The 24,716-nt window shown below is 53.3% G+C and overlaps 2 protein-coding genes across 2 annotated transcripts in view; one reads left to right on the top strand and one right to left on the bottom strand.

The window, feature by feature from the left end:
- Nucleotides 1–239: 239 nt before the first annotated feature.
- On the top strand, nucleotides 240–14,138 carry Lrpap1 (LDL receptor related protein associated protein 1). Its single transcript, XM_059275747.1, has 8 exons — nucleotides 240–518; nucleotides 3,643–3,787; nucleotides 7,127–7,245; nucleotides 8,171–8,291; nucleotides 8,768–8,926; nucleotides 11,225–11,307; nucleotides 12,411–12,587; nucleotides 13,724–14,138. Exons 1-8 carry the CDS (start codon nucleotides 306–308, stop codon nucleotides 13,784–13,786), a joined length of 1,080 nt encoding a protein of 359 aa, XP_059131730.1. The 5' UTR covers nucleotides 240–305; the 3' UTR covers nucleotides 13,787–14,138.
- Nucleotides 14,139–22,148: 8,010 nt separating this feature from the next.
- Nucleotides 22,149–24,716, bottom strand: part of Dok7 (docking protein 7) — a 32,547-nt gene continuing 29,979 nt past the window's right edge. Inside the window, exons 9-10 of the mRNA XM_059275044.1 lie at nucleotides 22,583–22,739; nucleotides 22,149–22,275 (exon numbers count right to left, since the gene is read on the bottom strand). Coding sequence (XP_059131027.1) covers nucleotides 22,149–22,275; nucleotides 22,583–22,739 — 284 coding nt within the window. The remainder of the gene's footprint in view (nucleotides 22,276–22,582; nucleotides 22,740–24,716) is intronic.

Below are 24,716 nucleotides of genomic sequence, written 5' to 3'. Positions count from 1 at the left end.
TTTCCCCTTCTTGGAGGAACCCAGAAGACCAGCTGGTGGGCTCTGCAGGCCGAAGCCCCAGGCCCAGAGCATGAAATGCGCTGGGACCTTTGCTCTCTGCAGGCGGTGGGCGGAGCCGAGCCAGTAGACTGGGTCAGAAACCGAGAGGAGGGCAGTCATGTGGGCGGGGCTTGGAGGAGGGCGGGATCGGGAGAAGGAGAGAGGCGGGGTCTGGAGGAGGGCCTGTTTGGTGGGCGGGGCTGCCGGTGGGCGGTTCTACACGACCAATCCTGTCAGTCGGCGAGCCTCAGGCTCTGCAGAGAAAGATGGCGCCGCGAAGAGAGAGGGTTTCTACGCTGCCTCGGCTGCAACTGTGGGTGCTGTTGTTTCTGCCGCTGCTGCTCGTGCCCCAGCCCATCGCCGGTCATGGCGGCAAGTACTCGCGGGAGAAGAACGAGCCTGAGATGGCCGCCAAGCGCGAGCCCGGGGAGGAGTTCCGCATGGAGAAACTGAACCAGCTATGGGAGAAGGCCCAGCGGGTAAGCGGGATCCGGGAGATGCACGGGGCTGGGGGTAAGGAGTTGCTTGTGAGCAAAGGAGAGCAGTGCCCTGGTCAAGAGGCTGGCGTGGCCTCCGGGCCGGGGCCAGCCTACCCTTTGTACTGCTTCCCCTAAGTGTCAGATGGGCCACCCAGACCTTGCAATAAGGAGAGACCCAAAGGCCCAAGAGGAACTTGGTGCTGATCGTACGGGGCTGTGGTTGCCTTTAGTGTAACTGGGGACCCCAAAGAATGAGTGATGCCTACCCTTCCTACCTATGCACACCAGATCACTCTGTCCAGAGAGCCAATTTTCCAAAGAGCCAGTTATTCAGATGCGGGTAGCCGGGTGCTTTCTACATGAGATCTTGTTTGCAAGCCTTTTCTTTTATCTATATTTTCCCCCTATGGAAAGAAGAAAAGCAGATGACCTGAGATGGTGACAGTACAGGAACAGCAGATGTCTCAGTTGCTAGCAGAGCTGGTTAATTTGGATGCCTTTCCCAAGGGGGTGAGGGGTGACACTACCCAAGACCTGGAGAATGCCTAACTCACATTTAGCAGATATCTTTATCTGATTCTCTTCCTTTTGGAATGGAGATAAGAAGAGCCTGAGGGCTGGCTTGGAACTTGGGTCCCCTCCCTGATTGAGATGCTAAAGCAGGGCTTTTGTTGTGTTATAAACAGGCCCTGAGGGCCACAGTCTCTTCCACTCTAGCTTGAAGAGAGTAGCCCTTTAGCCCTCCAGCTTGAACATTCCTGAGTTTGGGAGGATAGTAAATAATTTGCAAATGAAGAATGAGTTTTCAAAGAAAACAGTGGAGAAACTTTGGCCCTGGAGGATTAGGATGGAGAGATAGTTGGGAGGTTGGCTTCTGGGGCAAGAGGTGTGGTGCCTCACGTACAGCCCCACAGGCCCCTCCTGAACTACCACAGGGCCCAGCTTAGTGCCCAGCCAGTGCATTTGAGGGGCTGCTGCAAGAGGGGGGACAATGTGCAGTGTCCAGCCTGCCAAGGTTTGGGACAGCCCTGTTGCCTGAAGGAGCAGTTCAGCTCCCTGGAGAAACAGGCCGGGAGCACAGCGGGGAGTGGATGCCAGCAGAGTGTCAGCCATGGGAACCATCTAGAGTGAAAAGGCCTGCTCTCCCTGACAGCTGTCTCACATGCCCACTGTGATGTTCACTGTGAGGAACACTGTTCACCTGAGATTACCCAAGAGAAGGATGGGGGCCCTGAAGACAGTACTAGTCTGATAGAGACAAAGTCTGTTGGGGGAAGTGCAGTCTGGTGCCCATAGAGCCTGGCATCCCCTTTTGCTCAGAAGCTGGCCCCAAGTCCTCCACCAGCATGTCCAGGTGACTTTCTCAGACCTGCTGTGGCCGGTCACCTGTCCTCACCCTGTGCCCGTGTGGTCCCTGGGTCCTTCCCTGCGGTATCCACCCATCTGTTGCAGCATCCATTATGTCCCCTGATTGTCCACAGCTCCTTGTCACTGCTGGCATGGCCGCTCTCCTCATCCTGTCTAAGCCTCGGGCCGTGTCCTTCCAGCCCTGTAGCCTGAAAGTTCTGCTACACGGAAGGGGGTAATCTTCCAGGTGGCTTTCCTTTTAGGATGCCTTGTGTCTACTCCCCGCTTCCAAAGTTGAGTAGTGTTGCTTTTCCTTTCAGACATGAAGGCTTCCAGCTGTGTCCTAGCTGCCAAGTCACCTCTGCTGAGGGGAAGAGCACCAGGTTCTTATCTTTCATGTAAACATTTGGAAGTGGCCTTCTGTTCCTTCAGGATTCAATAGTTATTAGTGCTGCCATCTCCCACCCCCACCCCCATCCTTTAGGTAGATACAGTGCTCACCTAGGCCCTCCCTGGATTGTAGTCTCTTAGGGGTTCTCAATGATCTTCACCATTCAGGGAGGTTTTATTTATTCTTTAAACAGTCTGTGTTTCTTTGTGTTCCAAATACGAAACTACATCGTAGTGAATGGAATATAGTATTATCATGCATGAAGCCAAAGAAAAGGTGTGGCAGAGCTGTTTAACTGAGGTCAGTCTTGAGAGCCCAGGGAGTGGAGTGGGCCATGGGAGAGCTCTGCAGAGGCCTGGGACCCACCTCCATCTTGTGAGATTGAGCAATGTGACACTTGGGGAGTCATTGCTTCATGCCAGTCTAGCCCTCATGCCCTGACTCTGGTATTACCCAGTTCCTGTTTCATAGACATGCTTGTGATGAGCTGTGAGTTGGTCAGTGGGGGACTCCTGGCTCAACCAACCATCCTGACTCAGTGCTGTGACATGCCTAGTGAGTTACAAGATGGAGACTCCTGGGCAATGTGGAGAGCAAAGGACTGTCCTTGGAGTTGGGGGGAGGGGAACCTCTGCAGGTTGTTACACACTCCCAGAGACTCAGTTTCTCATCGACTCTTAGAGCGCCCAAGTATTCAGATGACAGGAGTTGACTTCTCAGGTCCCCTGGGAGGGCGGTCCTTCCTTCTGATTTTTTTTTTTTTAATTTGAGACAAGCTCTCTCTGTAGTAGTATGCCTAGTATGGACAAGGCCCTGGATCCTGGTCCTAGTACCTCAAAAAAAAAAAAAAAAAATCAAGATTTTATTGGGAAGTTTTCTATAAACTCAGTCTTCTACTCTGTAGTAGTTTTTTTTTTTTTCTTCTCACACTTACTGTAGAAAAATCATTTCTTCACCAAGTCCAGCCCTTCACTGGTGTACCCTTTACCTGGTACATAGCTCTAGGTGTCAGAATGTGAAGGTGTAGCCTGGCGGTGGTGGGCACGCCTTTAATCCCAGCACTTGGGAGGCAGGGGCAGGCGGATCTTGGTGAGTTCGAGGTCAGCCTGGTTATAAAGCGAGTTCCAGGACAAAAAAAGAACATAAAGTTGTCCTGCCCTGTTGCAGGAGGCTGCTGACAGCAGACCTCGCCTCAGCTGGGTTCCTGACACAGGGCACAGTCTCTGAAGTCCTTGTGTGTCTTGTCAGCCCTGTCCACTCTGGACTCCTAGTCACACACACACACACACACACACACACACACACACACACACACACACCCCAGGTCTTGTTCACCATGCCTGTCACACAGAGCTCATCACATGTCGGCCCTTTCTTCTTGGGCAGCTTCATCTGTCTCCTGTGAAGCTGGCGGAGCTCCACTCTGACCTGAAGATACAGGAAAGGGACGAACTCAACTGGAAGAAGCTGAAAGCAGAAGGCTTGGACGAGGATGGGGAGAAAGAAGCAAAACTGATCCACAACCTCAATGGTACCTTCTCGTTCTCACGGCGGGTGCAGCCACCAGCTAGGGGCCAAGTTGAGGGGGGAGGGGGTATTGAGACATCAAGTGTAGCCTGTGAGGTGGCACATCTGAGGACAGATAGATGCCCTGGGTCATGGTCAAAAGTCTCTGTGCTGCTTTCTGAATGTTGGAAAGGCGTCAGGGCTGGGGACTTGACGAATTGATACCCAGGCAACCAAAGGCTCTGGAGCTTTTTGGCCAGGAACAGGATATAGGATGCTGTCAGCCAGATGAGGAAGCAGGTGTGATCTCAGAATGGACTGTGCTGGCAAGGCAGGGTTGTGAGCATCTCCTTGTTGTGGACGTTGAAGATGGGCAGAGCTCTCACATGCCCTATTCAGTGTGCATACTTATGCATCCTTAGGTCTAGATGATAGGTGTGACTGCTCCACCTGGGTTTTCCTCTGCCATCCTCCCAACACCCTCAGCCCACACTCAGGCACTAATAGGAAGAGTTGGGTTCATTGTGTGCCATCCTGTGGCATTCAGGATACAGCACGTAGACTGGCCACCAACCCTTCTGTATGCCCTGGGCAGTAGGGTTTTACCCTAGCTCTGCCACCCCATCCACTATACCCCCATTCCTTGAGCTAACACACTGCTTCTCACATGACCTGGTCATGTGCTGCCTCTCATGGAAGTCCCAAACTGAGTGGAGTATCCACCATGAGATGCCACTGGACTGCAGGATGGGTGGAGTTCTCGTTGACCGGCATAAGCAACTGAACTGTACCCAGGGTTCACACAGGTGGCTTCTTCAGAACTAGCCCTCAGAGTCCCTACCTCAGGCCTGATGTCCAATGTGGAGTTGGTCCCCCAGGAGAGGAGGCCAGGAGCTGCCAGAGGGAAGTAGGCAGCAAGCTCTGCAGAGATGGGGTTGGACTCAGAGGTAGAGGGATGCAGACGTTCCAAGGAAGTGGGCTATTGACCAGCCTCTGGCTAGCCAGTGTCCTGGGCAGGGAGTAGTTTCTTCCAGCTTGGCAGAGTCTGGCCCACAACTCAAGTAGGACAAGGCTGCTTGGGCGATGCTTTCTTTTCACTGGTGCTCGGCAGCACACCTAACAGGATTTGGAGCCAACACCTGAAGCTGACTCTTCTGAGCACTTGGTAGATGGGTGCTTACTGATGCTGGCTACCCTCTGGCTGTGGTCCATGTGCGCCCCTCCATTCATTGTTCAAGTCATTGTCAATGCTGCTCCCACACCTTGAAGACCAAAGTAGAGTACAGACCTGTAACTTGGGGATAAGAAACATCACTGCTGGTAATCACAAGGAAGGGGTTAGGCCCCCTAGCTACAGCCAACTCTACCCTGGGCCAGGCCAGATCCTTAAGGCCTAGTCTCATCTAGACCCTCAGCTCTTGTGCAAAACCCCGCATGGACTCAGTCCTATGAGGCAGCGATCCTGCTGGTCTATTCAGGGGCATGCCCACTATCAGCTCCAGGGCTACCTCACTCCCCTGGCTGGGCCTGGACACTGCTAGGAACTATGTGAGACCTCAGCTTTCTGGGATTCTATTTCATACAGAGCTCAGCACTCCAGGATCCAGAACCTTGCTCAGCTTTACTTCTGAACAGTCTTGAGCAATTTGCTTATGGGCCCCAAGTCTGATAAAGCCCCCTCTGCCCAAGCTCCCCTCCTACCCCTACCCAGCTCAGGCACCAGGGTTACCCAGCTTGAGGGTAACAGTGACAGCTCTTTTCCATGGTGGCAAGCAATGAGCAGGCTTGGGCTGGGCAGCAAAGTTGCAGAGGCAATGCCAGGCACTGGCTCTCTGAGGCTGAGGTATCTGAGCCCCCAGACTCCAAGACTCCAGCAATCTTCCTGCCTAAGCCTCCCACTAGCAGGGATTACAGGCACCAGCGGCTGTCCACGTATAGCTTTGCATGTCTGAGTTAGAGTCCAGATCACGTCAGTGTATGTACCCACACTGTCTGCTCACAGATGCCTCCTGACCTGTGAGTAGAAGTGGCTTTCCATGGTCATCTAGAATGCCACAGACCGCTTGTGACTGGCACAAGGCCCTGTGCTCGCAAACTGGATGGTAGGTATGCACATTATACCAGGTTCCAGGGGTTCAAGCTTCCAGACAAAATGAGGCACCTTAGTTCTTAGGCCTGGGAAAAGGGGAGAAATCCCCCAAAGACAGGTACAGACTGAGCAACAGGGACACTTGCAGGGCTGGCCGTGACTGAAATCAGACCCCAGAAGAAGGAACGAGGTGGGGGCTCTGGTGTCAGCCATGTGGCCACTGACCCACTGGAGCGTGGAGACCGCAGTGCCACGTGGAACTGTCCAGTGAGAGCCGTGTGATAAAGGTGCCGAGGAAATGGCTGGGGATCAGTGGGTCACCAGCTTGGACCCGCCAGAGTAACACTGTAACAGAGAAGTTCTGCACCCTTTCTAGACAAGACAGGGTCACAGGGGAGGATCCCCAGTGGCTAAGCAGACATTAGGCCTAGGAGTGTCTCTGCCTTTAAGAGACAAGCAAGCCGGGAGGTGGTGGCGCACGCCTTTAATCCCAGCACTTGAGAGGCAGAGGCAGGTGGATCTCTGTGAGTTCGAGGCCAGCCTGGGCTACAGAGTAAGTTTCAGGAAAGGCACAAAGCTACACAGAGAAATCCTGTCTTGAAAAACCAAAAAAAAAAAAAAAAAAAAAAGAAAAGAAAAGAAGAGAGAGACAGACAGAAAGACAGACAGACAAGCAAACCCTCCAACCAAATAGACATTATGGGTGGCTGCTCATGGAATACAAGTTCCAGGGCAGTCTGGCTGGCAGGGGTGTGGAAGTTAGAGGCCAGGCATTTCTGAAGTCAGCTGGCCGGCTTGCCCTTGTTATGTGTTGGTGACAAAAGGTGCCGAGTCCTCCAGAGTGGAGGGGCTGTGGTGTGGGTATGCACAGAACCTGGGCATCTCAGAGGCCAGGTGCCTGTTGGCCAGCCTCTCCTAGCCATCACCCTGACACCCAGGAGACTGTTCTGTGCTGGTTTTTGCTGAGGTTCGGGCATATGCCAGTAATGGGAGCATCATGATACGGTCCTACTCCACACATCAGGTCACACCCTCCCATGAGCTCCTGATTCAGGAGGGCTCAAGCAGGGGGTGTCTGTGGTGGATGGAGTTCAGGATGTCTGTGAGTCCCTGGCCATGCCCTAACCTGGTGCGTGTTTTCCCAGATCACTTAGGAGAAGGGTGAAAGGAATCTTCTAGAAAATGAGAAGCAGACTCACCTTACAGGCCCCCATGGCAGCTTCTGCCTGTCAAGGGAAACAGTGTCCACTAAAAAATCAAATACCCGCTCTCTAGTCATCTTGGCCAGGTACGGACTGGATGGGAGGAAGGACACCCAGATGGTGCACAGCAACGCACTTGAAGACACCCAGGACGAGCTGGGGGACCCCAGGCTGGAGAAGTTGTGGCACAAGGTACCACTCACCTTTCCCCCTCCCCTTCTGAACTTGGGCCGACCTATAGAGTTAAGATGTGGGGCCGTGGGGCTCTCTCTGTGGTCTTGCTGCCTGCTCTGTGGTGAAGCCTGCTGTGTGGGAACCAACTCAGGCTGCTGCTGGCTTCTCCACGAGACATGATCTGTGCTCAGACTTCCCTTCCTGTGAAGTCTGCTGTCCTGGTTGGTCAACAGAGGAGTTCTACATTGCTCCTAGCTGTCAGGACTACAGGCATTAGAAGGCTCTTCAGGGTGTGTGGCTGAATCACAGGTGTATCAGGTCAGGCCGCTCTGTCTTCTTTGTCTCTGGGACTGGCCTGCGGTCTGGCTTCTGTGCTTAGGAAGGGGGCCCTCAGCTGTGTACAATGTCGGTGTGGGCTCTTGGGGCCGTGATTGGGAAGGCGGGCGGTGCTGGGTCTGGCCCATCTTTGCTTTGGGGTGCAGACCTAAGCAGAGCACAGGTGCGGGGTGGGCATTGGGATATGGCAGCGGTTCGGTGCCACAGGCTCACTTGGTCCCGCTCCCAGAGTAGCCCGTCTGGGTTACACTCATCTTGTCCCTGCTGGACCATGGAGATGGCCCTGCTGTCACCACCATCCACACAGCCAGAAGAGCTAAGCAGATGTAGGTAACTTCCTCAGTCAGGGTCCTTCCTCTCTCTTCTCTAGCCAGCCCTGTCGTATCTGTGGACATCGAGGGGAAGGGACACGGTCCATCAGGAGCTTCCAATTTGGGTTTTCTTTTCCTGGTACACACACCTAATAGAGGGTCACAAGGCTTGCAGAGGATGAGAACAGCCCCAAGCTCTTTGCTCTGGAGTAGGGATCCTGCCGACAGGCGCCTGAACTCCTTGGGGTGTGCTGATGACGGGACAGGCATGGTCACTCCAGGCTGTTTCTTCTCAGGCCAAGACATCAGGGAAATTCTCCAGTGAAGAACTGGACAAGCTGTGGCGGGAGTTTCTGCACCACAAAGAGAAGATCCACGAATACAATGTGATGCTAGACACACTGAGCAGAGCTGAAGGTGCGCCCCGTGTCCACCTGGGCCCCCCTGAGCCCCCCTGTGCCGGGCACAGTGTTCCATGGTTCCCAAGGGTTGTGGGGAGGGGACGGGACACTTTTCTCATGTTTCTACCCATGTTCGTGGGTGCAAACAGGTTTTGTACCAGTCGTGTTGTTACACCGGTCCAGCTGCACAGATGAAAGGTGGCTTCTGGGGTGACTGAGGTACCCTGACGTAGCAAGCCAGCCACCATCACTTCTCACTGGTGTGACCTTGCCAAGTAGGGGACCCGAGAAAGTTGGTCCCTGGGGCAGGCCTTTGGGTACAGATGCCGAGACATCCACCCTTAGACGTTTGTGTGAGAAAGCACATGCTCCAGCCCGCACTCAGGGTTGGCAGAGGCATGGCCAGTGGATGGACTCAGGGCCGTCTTGGCCACTAGGACCCCAGGCCTGCAGGGGAAGCCCTTGTCGGACATGCTGCATCTTGTTCCACAGAAGGTTATGAGAACCTTCTCAGTCCTTCCGACATGAGCCACATCAAGAGCGACGCGCTGAGCAGCAAGCACAGCGAGCTGAAGGACAAGCTGCGGAGTATCAACCAGGGCCTAGACCGCCTGAGGAAGGTCAGCCACCAGGGCTACAGCCCCACCACTGGTAAGCCCTTGCTTGCCCCTGTCGGTGTGCAGTTTATTTATTATTATTATTTTGTTGTTGTTGTTGTTTGGTTTTGGAGGGGGGTTTTGATTTTGTTGTTTTTTTGTTTGTTTGTTTGTTTTTCAAGACAGGGTTCCTCTGTGTAGTTTTGGTGCCTGTCCTGGATCTCGCTCTGTAGACCAGGCTGGCCTACAGAGATCCACCTGGCTCTGCCTCCCTAGTGCTGGGATCAAAGGCGTGCACCACCACCGCCCGGCATCCTATGTGCAGTTTATGCCTGCTGATGCCTGATGGGGGAATTGTCTGCTTCTGCTTGAGGCGGGCAGACTGACAGACACATGCTTAGGGGACAGGTACATAGACTCAGGAGTGCCCAGGAGACTTGTCAAATTCAGTCCTTGTCTGTGTTGAAGAGTGGCCTGTCCTGGGCCTCACTTGCTGTAATATAAATGTCTGGGCTGGGAACTAGAGAGAGATAGCTCAGTGATTAGGAGCACTGGTCTCTTCCAGAGGACTGGGTTCTATCCCTGGAACTGACATGGTTATCTAACTCCAGTCCCAGGTGGTCCAGTGCCCTCTTCTGGCCCTCGTGGGCACCATGCCTGTGATAGATACATAGACATACATGCAGGCAAAGCACTCATAAAGGTTAATTACCAGGACTGCTTTGAAGTGGTAGCAGAGTGGCCCTCGGGGTGGTGGCTCATCCAGGCCACTTTTCAGTCTTGATAATCTCACACAGGACTGTCTCCCCAAACCCTTGCCAGTGGAGGCCAGCTTTGCCAGTATCACTGGCCTTTAGCCCTTCTAGCAAGCAGGATGACGGCTTCTGCGGCAGTGACAGTCCCACCCTCTGGGGCTTACAAAAGTGTTGGGGCCAGGCCTGCTGTCCATCCTGGGGCTCTAGGCAGTAGGTACCTAGTTTCATCCCTAAGCACAGGGCAGTAGCCAGCAATGGATAAAGTCCTGCTTGCACAGCCTCAGACAGACAGCATGGGCCCAGGCAGAACCTCCTCCTTCTGGGGCAGCACCTGCAAGGCCTTGTGGGGCTGGGCTTGAGGCCTACTACGAAGTCTTAGCACCTTATCCCAAGACTGCTTGCTGTGGCGGTGACCAGGCTACCTTGTAGGCCAGCTGTGAGGTACTGTTGTTGGGTTAATGGGACTATACAAGGGAGTCTGGCCATGGTCAGTGTGCTGGGTGTCACCTCTCTCTCCAACCACAGTCCTGCTCTATAGTTGGAATTTTGTCTTTGGGCTGCCAACCAGCTCCCAAATAAAGACACGGAAACTTATTATTAATTATGAATGCTCAGCCTTAGCCGAGACTTGTCCCACTAGCTCTTTTAACTTAATTTAGTTTAACCTGATTCTTTCTATTCATCTATGTTTCGCCTCAGGGCTTTTTACCTTTCATTGTGTGTGTCCTTCCTACTTTCCTGCTTTCTCATTTCGGGCTGGCCCCTGGCACCTCTTTTTCTTTCTTCCTTCTTCTGCACCCTCCCCCCCCCCAATTCCTCCTCCCACTTACTCTCCCTGCCCGGAAGTCCTGCCTATACCTCCTTCCTCACTATTGGCTACTCAGCTTTTTATTAGACCAATGGGGTTCCTTAGGCAGGCGAGGTAAAACAGTAACACATCTTTACATAATTAAACAAATGCAACACATCTTTACATGGCTAAACAAATATTCCACAACACTGCCCTCCATGGGCCATCTCCTAGGGAGCTGCTTCCAGATAGTCCCTTTGCTTCTCTCACTGGCCTGCCTGTTCCTAACCCCTACACTCCCAGGAAAACCAGGGTTCCCTTGGGTCCTAGACAGGAGGGGCCCTGTGGAAGACTAGGATCTTCTGTTTTGGCTCAGGGGTAGCCAGACCAGGGAGCCTTGCTGTTTACCCCCAGAGGTGGGTTGATATCGAGGGTTCATGGGAGCTAGAAGGTGAATGGCCGAACCCCAGCCTTAACTAAGTGACACTCAGCCCTCCCCAATGCCCACCTGGTCTTCATGACCTATCACACCCCAGCTCTCACTCCCTCTCACCTCAGCGGCGGTCAGGGGCATGCCGATGGTCCTGGCCAGGTGTAGTAGGCGATTCTGAGTCCAGAGGATATGACCCCTCGCTGCAGGCAGTGAGGTTACAATCAGGCTACATCTAAGCTGGGGCTGTGAGCACAGACCAGGTACTTAGTGCTCCCAAAATGCAACACACACAGAATTCCCCCAGGCCACATGGACCCCCAGCACCAGGGTGTGTCCTCTGCCTACCCAGACAGACGACCCTTGCATCTCCTGCAGAATTTGAAGAGCCCCGGGTGATAGATCTGTGGGACTTGGCCCAGTCTGCCAACTTCACCGAGAAGGAACTGGAGTCATTCCGGGTAAGGAAACTAGGAGGCAAAGCTGTGTCGCCTTCTGTTGGGGCCTCCGTCTCTTGCCGGTCTCCAGTGGGATCAGGCTCTGTTCTTTTTCCTCATACCGCAGTCCCTTCATGTTTTTGTCCCGACCCTTTACCTTCCTGCCCCTGGCCTCTGCAGCCCTGTCATCCTGGTTGGAAGCCAAGTGGCAGCAGGTGGGCACGCACCTCCCATGCCCTCAGTCTCGTTACCTCCTGTGTGTGGCCTCTGGTTGGAGTGGGGGGAGGGGCTGCCCGGCATTGTGCTGTGAGATGCTGAGAGGGATGACGGCCAAGGTGTGAGGTGTGGGCAGAGCCGCGGAGGCTGAGGGGTGGAGTATCTTCTAAGCAGGATTGTTGATGGTTAGTTGCTGTTTAGGGTAGGGTGGAACATGCTTGGGACCTTGTATGGTTTGAGGCCCCCAAGTCTAAGGCTCCTCCAGTGTGTCTGTGCCCAAGGAACAGGGGTGGGGCTTCTAGAGGCTGCCACTGACCTCCCAGAAAGCACTGGACCCATGGGGTAAAAGGGAGCAGGCAGCCTGTGAGAAGCAAAGGCGTCCTGGGGAGGCAAGGCAGTGAAATGGAGGTGAGACTGTCCTCATGAAGCTTGAGCTTTTGTGGCCTTGTATCCCAAGAGACCTTGTATCCCAAGATGCAGGCTCCCTCAGTCATGATCTCATGAAGGCAGAAGATGGGATAACCACCAGGACCTGGGGTGGTGGGCCTGTTAGGGAAGGAGGGAGCAGAGAGGGTACAGAGCACCTGTGGTCAAGCTAATCCCTGGGCACCAGCCTGTCTGTGGGGCCAGGAAGGAGCTGGATGCCTAGTAGGCAGGGCTGCTGTTTCCAGAGGTTCCATATCTAGATGTGGTGGGTGGGAGCAGAGTCAGCGTGGGAAAGAAGGTATCCAGGGATGAGAGTACAAAGGTCCCTGCTGCCACCCGGTTCTAGTGGACAACCCCCATTTAGAGATTCTTAGCAGTGAGCATGTACCAGTTTTCGTGTGCGCAGCCTGGTGGTCAGGACCATTGCTGGACAAGAGACCTCGGGTCTCTGTGTTGGAGGAAGCTAAGTTGTTGACACCCTCTAGGAGGAGCTCAAGCACTTTGAGGCCAAAATTGAAAAGCATAACCACTACCAGAAGCAGCTGGAGATTTCCCATCAGAAACTGAAGCATGTGGAGAGCATCGGTGACCCCGAGCACATCAGCCGCAACAAGGAGAAGTACGTGCTGCTGGAGGAGAAGACCAAGGAGCTGGGCTATAAGGTGGGACACGCCGTTCCTCTCACCCCCTCCGCCCTTGCACCCAGTCCTCTTCAGCCCTATGCTTGGGTCTCCACCCGTGACCTCCCGACTCAAGGAAACATAAATGCCGTCCATGGGAGCTCGGAGTGGCCAGGTGCTCAGTGTGGCAGATGCTGGCACTGCCAACAGACGTGATGCCTGTAGACATGTAGGGCAGCAAGCATTGTAGCAGTCAGGGACAGGGAGCTGTTTCCTGGCCTGCTGAGAGGTGTGGGCTTGAATCCTAGGCTGGCCGTGCTGCGGGGCGACTGAGGTGTCGCAGGGGTCCCCGGGAGTCCTTTGGGGAACAACCTCTGGGTTAGTTGCAGACAAGCAGAGGCACAGCAACTGCATGAGCAGTCCCCACGGATTCCTGGAAGCCCGAGGAAGCAGCATCCTGCCTTTGGAGGGACCTGGGGCCACAGCCGGCATGGGAGAGCCTCTCCCGTACCTTCTCAAGTTGAGCCGCCACGGGGTGTGTTAGCTACGCAGAAATAAGTAAATCTGAGAAGTTAAGTGGCAAGAGAAGAGTGTTTATGGACGAGGCTGAAATCCAAGCACATTCTCAGCTGCCCCTGGCTGCCAAGGGACTTGGAACAGTGTGCGAGGGGCCCCGGAATCTGGACAATAGACTGGGGGTGCTGGGGCCACGGGGTATGCTTGGAGACCTGCCAGCAACTGACTCCAGTGGGTAGCGCTAACGACCACCATTTTGAGAGAACTCATAAAATCAGAGATCAAGCCTGGGCCTTGCTGGCAAGCCACTAAGGTTCTTTGTGTCTTTGTGATGTTAAGGGGTCAGAAATGGAGTTCTCAGTGTCCCCTTGCAGGCATCCACCACTGTGAGGGAAAGTCACTATCCTCATGGCCCATCACAGGGTCTCCTAGAAATAATAGGGCAAATGTCCCAATGTCAGTGTCTTTTGGGATGATCTGCTTCTGACTGCTTGTTTTTAGCATCCCTTGTGTTTTTGAGTCTTCCTTATGACATGTTCTAGATGGCTCTGTAATGGAAGATGGGCCAGAGTGTTTAGTATTGGTTTTCAGCTGTCTCCCGTGATCTCATGAAGTGACAGGCTTGCCATGCGGTCCGCCACTGACAGGTGTCCCTTCCACAGGTGAAGAAGCATCTGCAGGACCTGTCCAGCAGGGTCTCGAGAGCTCGGCACAATGAGCTCTGAGGACCAGGAGCCACCAGCAGAGAGGCTCCTGAAGACACTGGGAGCCGGCAGCATGTCATCTGCTTGCACAGTCCCGTGGTAACTGGTGTGGCTGACCACAGTGACGTGGCAAGGAGGATCCTTGGACACACCAATATGATCCTGCTGTGGTTGGCAAGGACTTGTTTTCTTTCAAGCAAGTGTGTGTGGCTGTCACCACCCTGGTTGAGGGCCGTGGGCACAGCCACCAGTGAGATATGACTGTACTCCATGCTGCAGCAGCACAGTTTACATTGAAATTACATAAATCTGTCACTGGAAATGTTCTGTACGGAGTCCTTAAATACATGGCAGGATTTTGAGCCACCCAGTCCTTACCTGGTATCTCGATGGATGGGTCCAATTTGAGTCAGAGCTGGCACCGTGGCAAAGTAAGTTATGGATGAAGGGAGGAGGCATGGGCTAGTTTACCTGAAGCATTTCCCTCAAGGCCCCATCCTCTCTCTCATGGTCCCCAGACAATCACTGTCCCCACTTCACTCACCCTGTCACCCTCCTCGGTGTCCTGACCCCAGGTAGTTTGAAATCAAGAGCCCAGTAGAGGTGAGATTTCAGGAAGAAGATGGCAGAGGTGAAAGCCAGCGCGGGGCGGGGGGGGGGGGGGGGGGGAGGCAGGGGGCATTTTGTGCCTCCCCAAATACCCTGATGGGCTTCCACGTCCAGACTCAGTATTTGATCCCTCACACAGGAGAGTAGCCAAAAGGACCTCTGACCCCTGCAGCCGATCCTGGAAGATCAGGCCATTGGGCTCGATAGTGTCTGGATCTCAGCTCAAAAGTTGAAATCTGCCTAACAGGAGTACACAGTTAACCTTGTTTGTAAGAACATCAAAGCTGGAGAGATAGCTTAGTAAATAAAATGCTTGCTCTGCAAGCTTGAGGTCTGTAGAGTTCAGATCTCCAGAACCACGTAAATAAATGCCTTGTGGGTGTGGTGGCCTGCCTGTAATCCCAGCACTTGAGAGGCAGGGAGAGAGGACAGCCAGGGTGAGCTGGCTAGCTCTGTCAGCCAGTTAGCAAAAGTAGAGCATGATGGAAGAAGACACACAGTTCTGATGTGTGCACACACTTACACGTATACCTATACACAAGGGAACACATGTATACGACACTCATACATGGGCAAAACTTCAAGGGCAGCATGCAAGAAGCCTCCTGTTGGTTAAGGACAGTAGCAGCAAGGAGCAGCAGGACACAGTGGCTCCCTCACCCACACAGTGTGTGCCACTGTCCGGGCCAGCTAGGATGTGTCCCTTTCAGAACGAGTGAACACCTGCCCAGAGCTCTCGGCAGTGTCTGAGGCCCAGAGAAGGGCCTGTGACTAGAGTTTCAGCTCTGACTTTCTGGTTCAGAGACACACGCGGGTACCCACCAAGGGCCTCCTGTGCCACACGCAGCTCAGGGACCTGGGATGACGCTGGGCCCCTCGAACACCAGGCTCAGTCTACTACAGGAGGAATGCCTGATATCAGATGCAAGAGAAGGAGATGAACCTTCACTCGGGTTTGTTTCTGTCCCTAGAGCCAGAGGTCATGGCTGCATTTGTCTACGTAGAAATGAGAAATGAGCATGTTGCGCTGTTTGTAGCAGCCCAGTGAGCCATCTCTGTGAGTGATGTGGAGCCCATAGCTGAGTCAGAGCAGATGTGACCAGTGCAGGGGCCGCCTGCTCCTCGGAGCTGACCCCTAGGTACAGAATTGGGAGGCTGCTCCTGGCTAACTCAGGAGTCAGACCCTACAAACTGCTCCCTGGGTGAGTGTGACTCATGGCAAGGAATGCTCAAACTACAGACCTAGACGAGGTGGTTCTGGCTGGCAGTGCTCTGCCATCTAGCAAAAGTACAAGTCCTCAGGCTGTCAGGTGAAGGCATTTGCTGCCCAGGCTGGTGACCTAAGTTCAGTCCCCAGGGACCATATGATAGAAGGAAGAACAGATTTGTGCAAGTTGTCCTCTGACCACATGTGTGCTGTGACATGTGTCCCCACACAATAAAGTATTTTTCAAAGTATTTCTGAGAACATGACCTGTGTCCCTATTTTTCCAACCCAAAGGTAAGGTCCCATAAGCCCAGGGTAGCTCACAGTTGAAAACACAAGACAGCCAGGTCCAGGAGTGAGAGCTTATAGGGGTGACAGCAGAAAGGAGCCAGCAGGTAGGGGGGTGGCATTGATGCTGGATGACCTGTGGTAAGAAACAGGGATGCGAGCATCTGAATGGCACCTATAGATTCAAGAGATGTCTGCACTGAAAAGAGTGTCTTCACAGGAAAGGGAGCTGGAGCCACTTGGCTCATTGGGGGAAGACTAAGTCACCTTGCACATCATGCACAATGCAAAACTGTCCATGGGCCCAGTGTGCAAACCATGCTGATGGGCCGGGTGGTGGTGGTGACGAACTAGAAGATGGCCGGGCAATGGTGGTGCGTGCATGCCTTTAATCGCAGCACTCGGGAGGCAGAGCCAGACAGAGCTCTGTGAGTTCAAGGCCAGCCTGGTCTATAGAGTGAGATCCAGGACAGGTACCAAAACTATACAGAAAAACTTTGTCTTAAAAACAAAACAAAACAAAATTAAAAAACAAAATCTAGAAGATGGCCAGGTGGTGGTGGTGCACACCTTTAATACCAGCACTCTGGGAGATAGAGGTAGGTGGATCTCTGTGAGTTCAAGGCCAGCCAGAGTGAGCTCCAGGACAACCAGGGCTACACAGAGTAACGCTGTCTTGAAACAAAAAAAGAAAGAAAAAGAAAAAGAAAGAAAGGAAGGAAGGAAGAGAAGAGAAAGAAGAAAGAAAGAAAGAAAGAAAGAAAGAAAGAAAGAAAGAAAGAAAGAAAGAAAGAAAGAAAGAGAGAAAGAAAGAAAAAGAAAGAAAGAAAGAGAGAAAGAAAGAAAGAAAGAAAGAAAGAAAGAAAGAAAGAGAAAGAAAGAAAGAAAGAAAGAAAGAAAGAGAAAGAAAGAAAGAAAGAAAGAAAGAAAGAAAGAAAGAAAGAAAGGAAGGAAGGAAGGAAGGAAGGAAGGAAGGAAGGAAGGAAGGAAGGAAGGAAGGAAAGGAAAGAAAATTGGGCTGGGGCTCAGTTAGCAGAGTGCCCGCTTAGCATGCACCGAGCCCTGCGGTCAGTCCCCAGCACCTCATGAGCTGGGTATAGCGGCACATACCTGTAATCACAGCACTGGGGAAGGATCAGAAGTTTGAGGTCATCCTGGACACGTGAGACTTTATGTCCAAAGCTCGCCTAAATGGCATAGAGAATTGTCCAGCCAGTTCTTTTTAATGAGCAAAAAGATCATTTAGGCTCTTTACCAGTGAAGATGCCCACATGCCCAGCAGCATGAAAGGGGCACTCAGCATGTACAGGTGGTAAGAATGCAGAATCTTCCAGTGAGATGCCACTGTATCCCCACGCCCTAGTGCTTGAGTGTGCATGCATGCTTATGTGCGTGCATGTAGTGTGCAATGGTGAAGCCTCCCTAAATTTGAACACCCTCTACCAGACAACCTGAATTGGCACTGGCATGAACGCATGTCCTAAGATCAGAATGCCCCAGCAAGTTTACTCCCAGCTGTCCCAGCTGTAAGCAACCTCATTGAGCAGGAGTGTTAGAGGCATAATATATGGTGTGTTTGTATGCTGGGACAGTATTTAAATGAGTGACTTGCTAACACAACATGTGTGAATCTCAACACTTTGCTGAGCTAACACAGCTGAATGCAAGACAAGATTAATCTCCAGAGATGGGTGCCAAAGCATCAGTTACATGCTGTCTCTTCAGTTGCTGATGGAGGGCTTGTTCCTGAACATGAAAGCTTACGTCAAGAAAGCATGGGACCCAGGAAAGCTGCCTGAAGGCCGTGAGATACCAACAGCCACTAACAGTAAGCCCTTGACTGGGATGTTTCAGAAGCTTCGAGAAGAGACTCAGCAACAAAAAAGGTTGCAGCCTGTGTTGGGACATTCTGAGATGAGATTACACAACTGGAAGAGAGCTGACCATGTATGAACGGTGAGTCACAGAAAATTTCATTCCAAGGAGAGCTGAACTTCAGCAAGGAGGGAAGCAGAGTGACATGAAGCATCACCCTGGAGCTCTCAGTCAACACTGGTTAAGCATGAGGGCGGGCCTGACCAGAGCTGCATGCAGCAGCCACAGAGGATGTGTGCATGCAGGTGGCACAGAGGATGTGCTCATGCAGCAGCCACAGAGAACGTGTGCATGCAGGTGGCACAGAGCATCCTCACAGTCCATCGGGTAAATGGATGTGCAGGACCTGGACTGACAAGTGGCCACAAGATGGGCATGTTCATATAGTGACATAAATACAAACTGTCTTAAGACAGTTGAAAGTGGAGGCTGAACGGGGTTGCTATCTTTAGTAACAAGTCTAGATCTAGGTGCTGGGCATGTGGCTCAGCAGGTGCTTAGCACGCTTGCTTAGCATGCATGAAGCCCTGGTTTGGTCTGAATGTGGTGACACAAGCCTGTGATCCTGTGCTTGGGAGATAGAGGCAGGACAATCAGAAGTTCAGGTCATCCTTGGCTACACAGTGAAATCAAGGCTGGCCTGAGCAACATGAGATCCTGTCTCAACAACAACACAAATCTCTCATAGATGTATCTGACTGGAGAAGCATCTCTGATGAAAAACATTAGCAAGTGTCCATCTATGATGTCTTAATAAGTAGCCCAATGCAGGAAAGCTAAACATACAAGCAGGTCATGCGAAGGGGCCCTTCTGAGGCCATGGAGCTGTTGGAGTGCCTGAAAAGCTGCTGCTTATCTGATCATGAGGGAAGTGCAAATAGGACTCAGACACTACCAGCACACACCCTGATGGCATGTCTACCCAGTCCTCCAGACACTCCTAACTAATGAGGTACACCAATCTGACAGAAACCGAAGATGTGCACCTGCTCAGCCTGGCAGAAAGTCTACCACCCACCAGGAGGCAGCATCTTGCAGCAGGACAAGCCACCTGAGCCTCCACACCCATCAGTAATGCCCAACGGCCCACCAAGGTCCCCATACACAGTGTGCTACCAGATACAGTGGCAGCATGGCTTCTCACTATGATTGACAGCAGATGGGCCAGGGTGGCAGCATGGCTTCTCACTATGATTGACAGTGGATGGGCCAGGTGGCAGTATGGCTTCTCCGTGTATTGAAAGGAAATAGGCAATGCCTACTTAGAACACCATTTGTATAAAATAAAAATGTTAGCATATGTGTGTGGTGTGTGTATATATGTATGTGTATATGTTTACATGTGTGGGCAAACATGGAGGCTACATTACCACATGTGTGTGTATATAAGTGGAGGCCCAAAGTTAATATTGGGTGTTTTTCTCAATCATATTCAACTTCGGGTCCCTGAACCTAGAATTCACCAATTCTGCCATATCTAGCTAGCCATTCCCCCCACCCCAACCCCAAGGAAGCCTCCTAAGTGCTGGGATGATAGGAGAGCCCCCACACCCGCCTGCATTTTTGTGAGTCCTGAGGATCTGAACTCTGGTTCTCATGTTCTACAAGACTCCTGACTTCTAAAACACACCAGTTTACCCAGGCTGGCTCAAGTTCCTGGCAATCATTCTGCCTCAGCTTCCCATGAGCTGGTATCACTGATGGACCCACCTCACTCAGTTCCTAAACGTTTAACTCCCTTGAGACAGTCATATGAGGAGCTACGGGCATTGGTGCCCTTGGGTTAGCCAATGGCCACGTGTGGGTGGCATGAGCTGCCTGCTCCTTGAGCTGGATCCTGAGTGCCCAATGGCACCAATCTTACACTCTTCTGTGGGCCTAAATGCCCTGCAGGGAGAAGCTTGAAGGAAACCTTCCCACCCTCCCCACCCTGGCTGCCCCCCAGGACAACCATGGTCCTCTCCTGTGAGCCCTCCCGGGATGCCCCACACATAGACATGCCTCAGTCCACTGTGCTCTGCAGCCGTGTACCCACCTGCTCTTGAGTGTTGTCTCCAGATCTTTGCTCCACTTGCACATTCGGCTGCCTCATCCACAGCTATGTGCCACACGGATAGATGCCAAGTGCTTCAACATATTCCCTGTTCCGAGATAGGACTGCCCACCTGACGTGTGTTCCCTGGCCCAGCGTGGAGGGCACAGGAGTCCTTGTGTGAGGTGTTGGTGGCTGATGTACTGGAGAAGTAGATGCACTCTTCTGTCAGGATCTGAGTACAGTTCCTGGTCCCAAAGTCCTCCCGCGACTCAGATACCAACCAGTGCTGGGCCTGGCCTAGAACTGGGCTTGGGTACACAGCCCAGAAAGGATCCTGATCTGACTGAAGAGAAGTCAGGATAAGACAGCATCTAGGGACAGTGTGAGGAAAGGGTACAGGAGGGCAGCCAAAAAGGCAGTGGGCAGGGCAGAGACAAGGGCCTGGAGAGGCAGGTGCTCAACCCACGGGCCCACTAAGGACCTCTTCCTAGACTTAAGCTCCAGGCCATTGTTCCTGAGACCTCTCTAGCCACACACAGAGTGGGCCTGGGACTCCACACCACTGACAGTGTTACAGGGATGGCCCTGGGGACAGGCTCTGGATATCCAACTCTGAAAGGAGGTCAAGTGACTCTCTACTGTGGCCTCAATGGGCTATGGCTGTGACCTCAGTGGGCTCTCCTGGCTGGCTGAACCCTGGCAGCCCTAAGGCTACCTGGGCTAGAGGTCACCTGCTGTCACAGCAGAGCAATCCCACCAGAGGTGGCCTCACCCTTCTCTGGACAATCCGAGCATGGCTTGGGCTCCAAGGTGGGACCCTCCCTGTGCCACCACTGGCCACATCTGCCGGAACCCCGAGGTAAGCCTGGATCTGTCCCGTACTATGGCTTCCCACACTCATGGCTGCCCCAGCCCCACTTCACTCTTCAGATGAGCAGTTTTCTAGGGGATCCCCTAGGCACCCCAGTGCAGAAAACATATGGCCCAAGCCATGCAGATTCACCAGTCCTGGATGAAATGTCCCTCCTACCACATTGCCTTTTCATCACAGAACTACAGCCCTAGTCTAGAGGGACAGACTCCAAGGCTCATTCTCTAGATAAAGCACCTGCCCTGGCTGCCAGGCTGGCCCAGGGATGACAATTCTCTCATGCCACATAGTCACATTCTACCAGTCAGCAGCAGAGATACTTGGGCTAGTGTACAATGTACCTGCCAACACCAGGGCCCCACAAAGGAGCTGAGTGCTGACCCCACCACAGCCAACCACAGATCTAGGGGACTCCTGGTGAACTCCTTGGAGGCAGAAAAGCAGAAGGGCAAAGAGAAAGATGTGATAGAATGCGATTGGATCCTGAGGGGAGGCCCTGCCAAAGCTTCTACCCACAGGGCTGAGGCAGGGCAGGAGACCTGTCACCCCAGAAACTCAGTCCTGGAAATACCATGTGCTGCCCCAAACAACAGGGACATCTGTAAATGCCAGCATGGCATCATCATACACCCCCATCCCAGAACCCCTTGGCCCAGCAGCAAGATGTTGGTCCCATCCAGCCCAGGGCAGAAATCACATGTGAAAGACCTCACAGCTTTGGAAAATAATATGGATTGTTAAAAATATAACAGTAGAGATTTAAAACAGTTTACCCGACTGGCTGGAATAGGTCCCAACAAGATGACAAGAATAGTCCTGTGCCCACCATGGCCTTCACCTCAAGGTACAGGGCCTGGCTCAGGAGTGACCGTGCAGGAGGAGGCGGGTAGGGGAGGCTGCAGGATCCCAGCCCCAGAGCCAGTCAGCAGCATGGCAGTTACAAGTCACAGGTCCCTCTACAGTACAGAACTGGTTCAGAGTGCTCTGTTAATACAAGCTGTCATTCCGGTCACCTCATCCGGGATGGGGAGTGCAGCTTACATTCCAGGCCTGGGAGACTGTTTCCGGTTTCCACTGGTCAGCTGTAGTTCTGCTGTTGTGGCAGGTATTGAGGCTACCAACATCTGGAGATAGGTCCCTTGGTGGCTCCATGGCCTAGGAGAACTTGTTCAGGCCAAAGGAAGGGTCGCTCTTGGGCACCAGTGAGGCAAGAGGCCCTGATGGCAGAGAGGAGGCTGCTACATGGCTTTCACACATTGGAATGAACTGATAGGGTATGGGCCCAGAACCTTCGACCGCTCATTCCAATGCACAAAGACCAACCACAGCCTCCATTGGAGACTAAGACGCAGCTTCAATCACTGACCACCAGAGTGTACAGACTGGCCAGAGCCCCTAGCCACAAGGGCCATTATCTGCAAAAGGGGATGGCCTGTTTGGCCACATCAGATGGTCCAGCTGGCTAGGTGCCCAGCCAGCCCCAACCTGAGCTGCAGCTTCAGGGCCCTTTCTTCCGCTGCTCCAACTCTGGCAATCGTTCTTCCCGAGTCTGTGCATGCCGGACCCCCACACGATGCGCTGTCTCGGTAGCTGTGATGTCAATCTGGGCATAGCGGGAGGAGGAGCTGGCCCCTGAAAGCAACCCACTGTGAGTGGACCCAGCAGGAATGGCCCCTAGCCCAGCTGCCCCTGGCCTGGTCTGCAGGTGTGTCTGGTGATAGGGTAGGCACTCTGATCCTTCTCCACTCCCACCCACCCAAGTAATCATGTCAGGACGTGGGCGGCAGCCCAGGGCAGGACCTGAGGGTCCTGGCTGTTTGGAAAGGTCATTTGCAAGCTAGAAAGAAGGGCTCCCTTGCCAGGGCTGATGTGCCTGGGGCTCAGGCCCAAAGCTAAGGTCACAACTCCCCTATGAGGCCTTCCTATGGTAACTCACCTCGCACACCTCCACTGGCCCCTGGGAACTCCAGGCCCATGTAGTGCAACTGCAATCGGGAGGTAGGGCTGATGGGGATATTCACATACGTGTGCATCTCGCTGTGTGGTCGTTCCGGCCCTGGGCTGTCAGCCGCCATGGGCCCTGGAGATCCTGTGGAGAGAGGTCCTCTGAATCCCTGAGATGTAGCTAGGAGCTGTACAGCCACCCCCTAAGACTACCCTCCATGGCCCAGTCCCTTCTTCCCACCTTCTACCTCACCTTGGAGACCCTACCCAGCTCTCCCATTTTCCATTCAGGCCAGGGCTATGATCCTAGGACTCACACACTGTCCCATCCCCAGTCCAGACACTCATGCATATGGATCCCACAAGGCCTGTTCTCTGTCCAGTCAAACCTTATCTTACATCCTCCCAGGCACCCTCTAGTGCAATCTCCCCGCCCCTCCCCATCCCCCAACCCCACTTCTCCAGGGCCAGCATATTCCTGCTGTCTCAATCTGACCCTCTTCTCTGTCCTGGGTCTTCCACCTGCTACAGGCTGCTGCTGGAGTAATCTCCACTATTGAGGATAACTCCCACCAGGACCCCTCTGCAGGTCATAGCCAACAACTCCATCTCTGTCCCCAGAAAAGCAGGCACCCTCTCCCTCTCGGACATCTCAGCAGTTTGAATTTTCTTCTAAGAATCCATTTCTTGCCCCTGTCCCATATCCTAACAGTTGACTGTCGATGTGTGCAAAGCCCATGGTGCTAGCTGCCAAGGAGCCAGGGACCCTCCATGCCCAGCTGGTAGTGCTCCTGGTAGACTCACTGCCAAGTGAGCTGTCTGGGTGGGCCCCGGCCCCTTCCGTGCAGGCCCAGGGACTCCACACACAGTTGGCAAAGTTAAGACCTTTCTCCAGAGGCACTCTCATAATCCTGTCCCTCTGGGGTGGGAACAGCCATATAGAATGGGACACAAAGTACCATTTCAGAGTGATAGGCAAGAACAGTCATCCTCTATTCCAAGTGCCAGAGCTTAGACATAGACAGGCTGCTGAAATCCTTGCCCCATAGCACATGCCAAGCCCACAGAATCCAGTTCAGGGCTGGGGCTCAGGATGGGGACATTGAGGGCCCCACAGGTAAGCTTGTTCTGTACCCCGTATCCAGAGAGAGGCCTGGCTTCTGCCTGTCTGCCCCAGGATCCCGACCACCCAGCCATGTCCCTGACACAGCACCATCTGAAGGTGTCCGGTCAGCACCTCTCCTCCTCCTCCTCCCTCTTCCTGCCACCAACATGGCTAGGGTGGAATGTGGCAACAGTTTGCCCTTCACGGAGAAACCCCAAGTTCCCAAGTCACACACCCATCAGCCAGGATATCCAGATGAGGCCCCAGGGTTGAGGGGGGTCCACCTCTGACTATTCACTGAAGCAAGCAAGTAGTTCTGTTCTGTCTCCATCCCCCAGACTTGGCGACCCCACGGCAGACCCCCTACTACACAGTACATGTCCTTGGAGGTCTTGAGGTCCTTGTACTGTCCAAGCTACGGTGAGGCTCAGCTGCTGCACAGGACCAAGTGGGACTTCCATTCGCTGGCCTCAAATCAGGGAGCTGGCTTTGCTCACTCACAGAACATTCTGTCTTAGCCCTTGGCAAACAAAGGTAGGCTCAGTGTTTCAATCCCCAGAAAATCTCTGATCTGAAGCAAAGGATTTCTGAGAATCTGATGCATTTGTAGCACAGAGAATCCATCATAGCAGAAAAAAACCTCCCCAAGGAGGCTTAACCAGCAGGGTGGAGGGAAAGCCAGGGCCAGCCAGCACTGGCCAGCCAGGCAACAAGGCAGAGCCCACAGCAGGCCTTCCCAGGGTTGGGCTGGCAGGCTGGAGAAGGGGCATGGCTAAGGGAAGGAGGAGAGGGGATGGGTGAGCCAGGCCTGGGGTCTGGGGTCTGGAGACTGGAGATGTCAGACTTCAGCACTGAGCCTTGGAAGGCCAAAGAGGGAGAGCTGGGGCTGGGCTCCGTGCTTTAGTGCACTTGAATATATTCCCAGAGTCTAGACACTCTGTTTGGGGTTGGATCCATTTTGTCCAAGACGGTCTGGACAGGTGAGTTGAAGAGCAGCAGGGAGAAGCAGGAGAAACC

The sequence above is a fragment of the Peromyscus eremicus genome, chromosome 10, assembly GCF_949786415.1.
Source record: "Peromyscus eremicus chromosome 10, PerEre_H2_v1, whole genome shotgun sequence".
In the NCBI taxonomy this organism is placed as follows: Eukaryota; Metazoa; Chordata; class Mammalia; order Rodentia; family Cricetidae; genus Peromyscus; species Peromyscus eremicus.
The sequence above is the reverse complement of the archived record's forward strand: the minus strand, read 5'-3'. Positions and strand labels throughout refer to the sequence as shown.